Source organism: Diaporthe citri (genome assembly GCF_014595645.1).
Source record: "Diaporthe citri strain NFHF-8-4 chromosome Unknown scaffold_11, whole genome shotgun sequence".
Lineage (NCBI taxonomy): Eukaryota > Fungi > Ascomycota > Sordariomycetes > Diaporthales > Diaporthaceae > Diaporthe > Diaporthe citri.
In genome coordinates, this window is record NW_025064856.1 from 1,939,311 (window position 1) to 1,949,274 (window position 9,964).

General features: G+C 51.5%; 5 protein-coding genes across 5 annotated transcripts; 3 read left to right on the plus strand and 2 right to left on the minus strand.

The window, feature by feature from the left end:
- Window positions 1-653: 653 nt before the first annotated feature.
- On the plus strand, window positions 654-2,054 carry INS49_004350 (uncharacterized protein; the record flags this gene model as incomplete). Its single annotated transcript, XM_043165139.1, has 3 exons — window positions 654-681; window positions 1,163-1,974; window positions 2,025-2,054. 3 exons carry the CDS (start codon window positions 654-656, stop codon window positions 2,052-2,054), a joined length of 870 nt encoding a protein of 289 aa, XP_043018789.1.
- A 578-nt stretch (window positions 2,055-2,632) lies between these two features.
- Window positions 2,633-4,053, minus strand: INS49_004351 (uncharacterized protein; the record flags this gene model as incomplete). Its single annotated transcript, XM_043165140.1, has 2 exons — window positions 2,633-3,277; window positions 3,331-4,053. The coding sequence occupies 2 exons, from the start codon at window positions 4,051-4,053 to the stop codon at window positions 2,633-2,635; spliced, it is 1,368 nt and encodes a 455-aa protein (XP_043018790.1).
- A 460-nt stretch (window positions 4,054-4,513) lies between these two features.
- Window positions 4,514-5,061, plus strand: INS49_004352 (uncharacterized protein; the record flags this gene model as incomplete). The annotated part of the gene is made up of 2 exons (XM_043165141.1): window positions 4,514-4,840; window positions 4,891-5,061. The coding sequence occupies 2 exons, from the start codon at window positions 4,514-4,516 to the stop codon at window positions 5,059-5,061; spliced, it is 498 nt and encodes a 165-aa protein (XP_043018791.1).
- Window positions 5,062-6,353: 1,292 nt separating this feature from the next.
- Window positions 6,354-8,111, minus strand: INS49_004353 (uncharacterized protein; the record flags this gene model as incomplete). Its single annotated transcript, XM_043165142.1, has 3 exons — window positions 6,354-7,661; window positions 7,746-7,886; window positions 7,944-8,111. The coding sequence occupies 3 exons, from the start codon at window positions 8,109-8,111 to the stop codon at window positions 6,354-6,356; spliced, it is 1,617 nt and encodes a 538-aa protein (XP_043018792.1).
- Window positions 8,112-8,703: 592 nt separating this feature from the next.
- On the plus strand, window positions 8,704-9,284 carry INS49_004354 (uncharacterized protein; the record flags this gene model as incomplete). Its single annotated transcript, XM_043165143.1, has 3 exons — window positions 8,704-8,773; window positions 8,955-9,112; window positions 9,168-9,284. 3 exons carry the CDS (start codon window positions 8,704-8,706, stop codon window positions 9,282-9,284), a joined length of 345 nt encoding a protein of 114 aa, XP_043018793.1.
- Between the last annotated feature and the right edge of the window lie 680 nt (window positions 9,285-9,964).

Sequence of the window (9,964 nt, forward strand, 5' to 3'; positions counted from 1 at the left end):
GGCAGATGCTGACCCAGATGCTGTGCCACGGATGATCTCCTCAGGCCGCCAGAATGGGGCGCGAGACCGAGTAGCAACCAATTCAGGACCTGGCTCCACAAGTTGGTCATCTTCGCCTGGGACCATCTCTTCCCTGGTCGGACTACTGTTGATCCTGTGATTCCCAGCGGCGCTGCGAGAAAGTACGTCATACACGGTACGGATGAAATGAATGCCGCTTCCAATGCGGGTGAAGCGAGGCAGACCGGATTTGCCTCCACCCCTCATGAGCCCTAATTCCTATGTCGCATGAGAATGAGAGCCAGTCCGCCTTCGTTTGGATGGATGTCGAGACGGGTAGGGTGACTTGGGCGCCATGGAGCATGCCGGCTGGTTATATAGAATCCCCGGACAAACATCTCGTGTGCCTTGTTATGAGGAAAGCGACATCACCTACAATACCTGGCAGCACATTCCCGGAGCAATCACCATGAGCGACACCACAAGCCCGGGATTGGATGAGTGGTCCACCCACACTGCGATTTACCAGCCGATGCTAAGGCCCGCTCACCAAGCTTTGCATCGCCCCTGACTCTCTCCGGCAACTCAGGCTTCGTCATTCTATTCCAGAGCTCCCCAGTAATTATTCTTCAGTGCGCGTACGGCAGATCAGAATGGTGCCGATCTCTCAGGCAAAGAAGCGTAAGCTACGAGGGCGCCGGACTTGAAAACGTCCAGCGCCGGACTTGGCATTGTCCACGGACGGACTTGACATTGTCCAGCGACAAGCATGATCATAATTCCATGCAGGGCATGATCAAGCCTTCCTCTTATATGGACCCAACCCCATTTCCCCCCCGCAATCCACAATTTCCGGGGGAACTGGGCCTGTTGTGGAGCAATGAAGGGGGTTGCGATTTCTGTACTTAATGACTTTCGGCTTCAAAAGCTGAGTTTTCAGTGCTTAGGTCTTTCAGGTTTCACTCCAACGCAGGCAACTCAGTTTTGTCTTCAAAGTCTCCATTTCTCGGCCTCCGCGGCCATGCGCTTCGGGCAGCTCAAATTATCTTTGTAGTAGGCCTTGGCTTTACATTGTTTGGTTACAACCAAGCCGGCGTCGGTCCGCTGGCCACGCTTCAGACTTGGGTCTCTACCTTTCCTACGATTGATACCATCAACACAGAGGGCGCCCAGGAGGCCGTCAACTCTACACGAAAGGGCGGCGCTGTCATCGCCTCATTCCACATTGGGGCTCTAATTGGCGCCCTCTCCTGCCTCTTCCTGGAAGATCGGCTTGGGAGACGGAAAACCATTTCCCTGGCCGCAATTTTGACCATCATCGGGGAGGTTCTGCAGGTATCGGCATACAACGTGATCCAGTTCGTTGTTGGCCGCGTCATTCTGGGAATCGGTGTCGGACAGATCAGTGTTGCCATCCCTGTATGGCAGGCAGAATGCTCATCGGCGGCGCACCGAGGACACGATGTCATCACTGCGGGTATCTTCATGTGCCTCGGCTATGCCCTGTGCGGCTGGATCGACTTTGGCTTCACCTTCATTCGCAACTCAACCCTCGAATGGCGATTGCCCCTGGCTCTGTCCCTCATCCTTTCCCTCACGGTCGCCTCCGTGATCTTCTGCCTGCCGGAATCTCCGCGCTGGCTTGTTCGCGTGAACAAGGTCAAACAGGCTACTCGGAACCTAGCTGCACTAAAAGACTTCCCCGAAGACGACGAAGCTATTCGGACGGAGATTGCTCAAATTAAGTCATCGCTCGAGTTCGCCACGGCCCGCAATAACTCGCTTATGGAGATGTTCTCCAAACACGACGACGAGAGACTGTTCTATCGTTTCTGTCTTTGTTTCGCGCTCCAGTTCTTCCAGCAGATGTGCGGTGGAAATCTGATCTCCGTCTGCAAGCAATTCCAGAGACCAATCATCGTTTTACAGCGCCCTTTGGGGAGAGGTCTAGCTGGGCCTGAGGCTTCTAGAAGTGTAAGTTATTCGTGTATTCTTAAGAGGGCTAACACGTTTCTTCTCACCAGACGCATCGACAATCTTCCAACAAAACCTAAAACTCGGCACGAACCTCTCGAAGATCCTGGCATCATGCGCGCTCACGTGGAAGTTCCTATGCTGTTTCTTGGCTTTCTTCGCCATTGACCGACTCGGACGCCGCACAGTCTTCATGATTAGTGGAACGGGCATGTCGTTGTGTATGGCTTGCTTGGCAGTGACCGCAAGCTTTCCGTCGACCAATGAGTCAGCTTCGATCGCCTCGGCATTTTTCATCTTCTTGTTTAACACCTTCTACCCATTCGGCTTCCTTGGTGGCAATTTCCTCTAGTACTGTACCGAGGTGACCCACGTGAGGTTATTTTCTGATACTCATGTAGCCACCGTCCTAGAGCAATCATAGCATGCCCATGCCGAGAACTAGAATAGTCCAACCATAGTATGTCGGGGAAGCCCACACTTACATACTCCTTTTGCGTCCAGGTGGCCCCGGGTCCAGCACCACTGCTCACGCCGACCGCCTCGCTCACCGGACTTCCTGTCTGTGTCCGAACAAGATACTTGACACCTCTTTTCACAGCGCTATCCGTCGGCGGGAGGTGTGCCAGAAGCCCCATGACCCCCCCCCTCACGCCGTCTACGTGGGCGTGCTCACGCCGCGTCCGGCCTTTTGTGCATCGCTATACGAGGCGGCGTCCTCGCCCCACGCACCGTCTGCGTGTTGTGTTGACTTGAGCCACGATAGCGGACGTGCGATCATCCCATATATCACCTCCTTGATCTCTTTGTCGTCCTCGAAGATGCTTTTGACACTCATCAAGCCGCACAGCACACTGCTCGTCCCGTTCAGATAGTTGATGTGCCACCGGCTGCCCCATATGCCCGCCACTGGCTCCTGTGCCGATTCCAGGAACAGAATGCTTCTGCAGCATGCTTGTTGGATACGTTGGCAGACAAATGGATCTGGGAGTGGAGAGCTGCTCTTTTTGGCCGGGGAGGACAGGATAGACAGAACCATACCCAAGCACTCCAAAATACGACCTGTGATATCGTGTACGCTGGAGTCATAAAATTGATTACCCTGGCCGAATGGAAACAGATTGAGATATCGGTGGTCGTTGTCCAAGTCGAAACAGGCCCAGCTGCCGTCGTAGCATTGCATGCCGAGCAACCAGTCAATGGCGCGAGTGCAGGATTGCGAAAAAAATGTCTGATGGATTGTGCATGATGATAGTGAGAAGCGCCACAAGTGTGTGTCATCGGTGTCTGGATAGTGGCTGTTCTGCGTCGAGTTAGTACTTTGGCCTAGAATGACTCGTGGACAGCGGCGCTCACGCAATATTGAAATGGCCATCCTCCCGGTAAAAGCTTGTGGTTGCGGACGCGGTAGTCGCCCTGTGTCTCCAACATCTGGCACGACTTGAACCATCGTACCGTCAAGTCCATCCTGCTATCTGCGCGGCCTGTCTCGAGCAAGCCCATGGCCATGAGGGCCGTGTCCCAGACAGGACCAATGGTGACTTGCATCCTTGTCCCATAATTATCTTCCCACAGGCATGTCTCAACTGCCGTCGGAAGATGCTGAATAGCTGGGTGCTCTGTCGAGAACCCTTCGGCGCGGAGAGCCATGACGGCGGCGAAGTTGGAGTTCCAGAAAGCGCCGTAGCCGCCTGCGTCCAAGTGGTCTAGAATATACCGCACGCAGCAGGAAAGCGCGTATGGCCTCGCCACAGGCACTCGTCTTATCACTGGCTCTAGGATCCCCAATGCCTTATCAGCGAGGCTGCCGCAGAATCTTCCTCTTTCGCCGTCCCGCCACAGAGCGCTCAAGGGAGGTGTAAAGTGCAGGTGCTTGTCGCTAGGGTCGACGTAGAGTTCGTCGAGAAAGTCCTCGGCCACAATGCGGTATATGGGCCGGTGATGTCTTAGAATCATGATAGGAACGGCTGTGGCGCGGGACCAGTAACTGAAAGCATAGATGCTAATTGGTGCAGAGGCGGGGAGCAGTATCAGCTCTGGGGGCACCTGGGCCATCTCATTCCAATCAATGACGCCCATGAGGGCCAGCTCCAGCTGAACGAAAACACCCACTTTGCTGAGCCAGCCCGTGCAAGCCACCCGAGGTCGACGGCAAGATAGACATGTCAAAGTGGTACAATTTCATGGCGTTTGACCTGATTGGCAGTTTGGTGATGGGTGAAAGCTACCTTTGCCTGGAGAATGCCGATTATCACCCCTGGGTGCGACCCATCTACCAGGTTACGCACATCAGTGCAACCATGTCCTCGATGGGTCACTACCCATGGTTCAAGTCGACCCTTCTGCGTCTATTTAGACCGATAATTTCAAGAAAGATACTCAACCATCAGGCATACGCGAGGGCAAAGCTTTCGAAACGCATGAAGGTCAACCGAACTGATCTTGTCCAAGCTATGTTGGATATTGATACGAATAACGTCAGCCTCGGGTCTTTGTTGCTTTGTAATTCGCGCTTGGTTCAGACTGTACTAACGTAATAATGTCTACTACAGGAGAAACAAATGGACAAGCTCGTCATGAACGCCTCAGTCTTCATGTGGCCGGCTCTGAAACTACCGCCACCGTGCTCTCGGGCGTCACTTTCCTACTTCTGAGCAATCCAGAGAAGCTAGCTAGACTCACGGACGAAGTGATAAACGCATTCGAGAACGAAGACGACATAACCATGGCCAAAGCCAGCCAGCTGGATTATATGCTGGCTTGTTTAGAAGAAACGATGCGTTTGTACCCTCCAGTTCCAATCGGCATGCCAAGGATCATTCCAAAGGGCGGCCGTATTATCAGCGGGTCTTATGTGCCCGGGAATGTATGTGTCACCTTTCTCCTCCTCTAATAACTTCCAGGCTGAAAATGCAGACCCACGTCGCCATATGGCATCGGGCTCTATACCGCAATCCGGCCAACTTCACGGACCCCGAGAGCTTCTGTCCAGAGCGCTTCTTGGGCGACCCAAGATTTGCAGGCGACGAGCGAGAAGTACTCCAGCCGTTCCATGTGGGGAAGCGGAATTGTATTGGCAGATCGTAAGTCATCGTATCCCGTTTCACGATAAGTAGCGAGAGGCTCATGATTGCAAACAGCTTGGCCTATATTGAGATGCGCTTAGTGCTGGCTCGAATGCTTTTCAACTTTGATATGGTACTAGGTGACGAAAGTCGTGACTGGATGGAAAACCAGAAGGCTTATAACATATGGTCCAAGCCACGTTTGCACACACGTTTGAGTCCACGGAGGCTTGATTAGCAAACTGGCGTACAAAGGGTCAGGCATACAGCGCTTCCGATACACCTATCTAATTTGACCCCTACCCGAATGTCGAATACGGACGCCTTTTTGTGCATGGATGGGCTGGATATTCAGGTGAAGTCATCAAGTGGCCTGATCGCTCGAATAACAGCCAGGACGTGGACGCGAGTCCCGAAGTTCCGGGAAAACAGGCGAGAAATAAAATGGCTTCGAAGATATACTGTTACCAAAGGTTTAGCGCTGTTGTTGAATCTATGATCTTTCTCACAGGCTTTCCTTCCTCACTGATTATGCCGTCCCTAAAGTCCTGCCAATAGGGCTAGTACTGTATTCGTGTTCCGAGCACTTGGCTCAATGCCGACGGCTGAGTAGCGTTCCGGGTGTGGCAGAAAGGTGATAGCGCTGGGATTATTACTGTAGCCCGCTTCATTATCTGCCTCATGAACTCATTCAGAAACAGTACCATATGATCTGAAGTCCAAGAAGGCCACTATCTATGTAGTACTACTTACGCTAAATCCGCCGTTACTCGAAGCGGCAGGGCGGCGAGTTTTCATACAGGCAGATTGTGAAGCTCAGCGAGGATGGCTCGTCGGCTGACGAACATTTCCAGAGCCCCTCGTATTTGAGACATGGCATCGTCCTCGCTACGCAGACCCGTTTGATGGGAGACGAACATCCAGCCACGATGAGAACAGCCTGCAACCTTGCGCAGAACTTCCGTCTTCGCGGTCGTATTATGGATGCCGAGCCTTTGTTCACGCTGTGTTTGGAAGGACAGATGACGAGTCTCGGGGCGAAACATCCGGACACTATGAGAACGATGGCCATGCGGAAGGAGTTGGAGAACGTGACAGAAGTATGTTGAGGTAGAAGAGAATTCTAATTTGCACTTGGCACAAAGGGGTAGCTTCATTTTATAGGCGCATAATGAAGGAGATGGCCATTTATTTCTAAGCCATTATAAAATATAAAAAGACTGATCAGAAGGGAGTTGACAATCAGACTTGGGGGACAACGTCTATAAAAAAGACCCTATGAAGTGAAACCATAATCTCCGTTTACTGCATGCTTCAGACTCTTGACGTCTTAACCGCTCGCTTTTCCTGCCGCAGTATCCTCACCGCAAGTGCAGTTGTCAAACCCCGGTTGCCGATACAAGTCCCCGTCCTCCCCAGGCGGCAGAAATGGCCGGCAGGCCAACCGCCATCCTCCTCCTGAAGCGACGCGAGTGTTTCCAGATCCTTTCTATACAGCTCTGGACCCAAGTCAACCAACTGGCAGGCAAACAAACGGAGTGCCAGGGCTAATGGGTTTGTAGGCACGCTGAGTCGGTCTATGAGTTGGGCCTTGATTGCATTCAACCTTTTCCGAAGCACATCGGAGGGGGTTTCGGCATATAGGCGCGCAACAAAGTATAGAAAGCTTTCCGGGGTTGAGTAATGCCGAGTCCCGTCGAGGCATGCGTTGTTGTTCAGACAGTCCACAACGTAGTTCTCGGACTTCTTGGCCCGGGGATCGGATCCAAAGCCGAACTTGTGGAACAACCTCAGGATATTGCAGCAGACCTCTGGGACAGTTCGAGGCCTTTTAGGATCAAAGTATACCTGCATTATCCCGTCTAGATCCAGGTTGTCACTCATCTTGGCCAAAACAAGTCGGACGTCCGGCATGGTGGCGAGGTGTTGCTCAGGGAGTGATAGATAGGCTGTCGCTGTTGTGTCGGCATCCGCAGGAAAGTCATGGGTTGTGAGAACAGGGGCCTCAAAGAAATAGTTCCAGAGTCCGTTCTCGACCTTTGATGCCGGGAAATCGTTGCCATTGGGGTTGTAGACGATGTTGCCGTTGGTATGGCTGTTGACGTTGCTATTGGCATGGCCATTGGTGTGGCCGGTAGAGTAGCCATTTGATATCGCACTGTTAATTCTAGGGCCATTCGATCCGTGGGTCCTTTTATATGGCCATTTGAGGTAGACAATGTCTTCGTCGTCAGTAAGTTCCCAGATCATAAGCTGGGAAAAGTTGTCCTTGAGCGTGAGCTCCTCATGGCCCTCGACAACGGAATGGTGCTCTGTGGCATTATCTTTCAAGAACACCTCTGCCCTTTCAATCGGATCTTGAAGCAGATTGAGAAGGATCTTGCTGGCGCTGGGCAATGACTTGTGCACGAAAATCGCATGCATTCCCAGAGACCTTGCCGCACATATATTCTCGGGTGTGTCATCAATCATAATCATCTCGCTGGGATTAACTCCAATCTCCTTGATGACATGTTCAAAAAAGCACAGGTCTGGCTTCCGCATGCCCTCAACGCATGACGCGAAGACCTTGTCGAATATCGACCAAGGGAGGTCAGTGCTTTGGACTATCTCGAAATGCTCCTACAAATTGGTCAGTGAATCTTCTTTTGAGCTGATCGAGAATATTAGGATTGCAAGACTTGCCCGTGAAATATTGGACATGACGTAGAATTTGAGATCGGGCCTCGACGCCTTCAAATCCCTGACTGTTCGGACAAGTGCAGGTACTGGCTTCAACGAAAGCTGAGCCTGTTTCAATGCGGTCTCGATAGTAGACGGATGTTCGCCAAGTATGTTGCCGAATTCCTGTGTCATGTTTACTTAGTTTATGATTTCAATGCATCCGAGCGAAAACGTGGTTACCTGACAAGCTTCCTTGAGCGTGACATTGCCTCGGTCCAGGCTATGCCAGGTTGTGGAATTTGAGATGGTCAGAAACTGCTCAGGAGAGATGGCAACAAGGTTGTGGCGGTCCCAGTCCAACAGGACACCACCGACATCAAAAACGAGAGCCTTGAAATCAGATACCATTGTGGCGGGGTTTTGTGGCAGTATCAACTGGGAATGGCAAGATGCGTGATATTTGTACTCGAAGTGAGCGTGCTAGCCAGGAGTTAAGGGCGACACCTTGACAGTGAACATCTCAATAAGCTGGTGCCTATTTCAACCCTGGCTACCAGTATCTTGGCTATGCACGGCAAGCCTTAGCCCATTCCTACATCCAAGGTTGGCGTCATATTAGCTCTTTTTAGACAAGTGAATACAAATCTTCCAGGGCACTCATTCTGAAATCCTTCCTATGGAAGGATGAATCCTGAGATACGATATCGGCCCACCACCAACATAAGATAAGGTAGGTGCCTCGGCTCACATGTCAGTACAAATAATGATACATTCTAGATGAATACGCGTGGGCCTTGGGCATATAATCAACGATCTAAAATATCTCACATCAGCCTGACCGACAAATGCTGTGCTCAAGCGAGGAAAGTCAGTCTTGGCAAGTGTGTGCCGCTTTTTTACGAAGTCTCATACTATGTCTTCCATGCCAACTGGCGGTGCATGAACCCTCGTCACAGTGGTTGCCTCAAGTCACAAGTGACCTATTACACTTACGCACACAATGCAGATCCTCGAATTGATCCCCGTTATTCTGGTAGCCGACTATCCGCATTGGCGGTCACTGGGCGTCTGTAAGATTTTACTTTGACCGCAATCGGTTAGCAGTTTCCGGACATCATTCACCGCTTCATCCGAAGGATTGATTACACCCGTTGCTCGTGGCGTCGTCTCTCGCTCTGGCCCTACACTGTTATGTCTTTGGAATATTTTGTCCGCATTGAGTATAACTCTTTCCTGTTGACCGTTCCCAAGGCATGGCACACTACGTGAACGGCCAACTTAGTATTGTCAAGGGGAGCTCCCCGGAGCTTTCTACCCGAAACGCAGAGTACTACAATGAGCTACATGTTCTCGACGGGAAAAGAGAAATGACTATTATAGCAAAAGTAGTGCAGGTCTCGGAATGTCTGGTGAGCGGTTGCGACCTTGACCATTTCAAATGTACGTGGCCAACATGCCATTTAGATGCAATCGCGACAACAGTTCCGCTTGAGCTACACCAAAAAGGAGAAAACCCATGCAGAACTTCTTGTCAAAGCAGAGTGTGACCGGTCCGTAATCGACTGTTCACTACGAGGCTAGCTTCTTCGATGAGAAACTGCTTTATTACGCCCGAACAGGTACTTTTGCGCGTCTCGACCACGCTTCACATGCGCTGCTGGAGACCTTGCAGGGCATTTTGCCTGTGGCGAGAACCCGGCTTTACTTGAAGGCTCTGACTTCAATCCAAGAGTGGGCAGTTCCAAAAAGCGTGAGATTTAACCGTCACACTACGTTCTTTAGTACTAGTAACTCCACAACAGACATCAGTGGGTATGTCGACATGCCATTTACGCATGAATTACGCATGAATCCGGAGGTTTTTCCTGAGCCTGACAAGATTCATAATGTTACGACATAATTTTAGCTTTGCTGCGCCCCAGGAATCATACACACTCTGCAAGAAGTCGCTTTCCGTAAACGGGTGTCTTCAAACGAGGAATTGTGCAAATCAGTCCCCACCCTGCATCTACAGTCTCAGCGCCAATGCGACCACGCCACAAAATGCAGCGAATGCGATGTTCCGGAATGCCCCGGTCTCAGCACTACTCACTGTCGTTGATGGAGTGGACGCCGAGCCGGAAGAAGAATTCGCAGATGCAGAATTACCTGTCTCAGTAGGACCTGATAATAGACGCCGCCATTTAAGCCTTTAGAGAAGCGGAGGTGCTCGCAGCCAATAGCTTATCCAGGCCAGCTGTGATAATCACCGGTGTCAAACT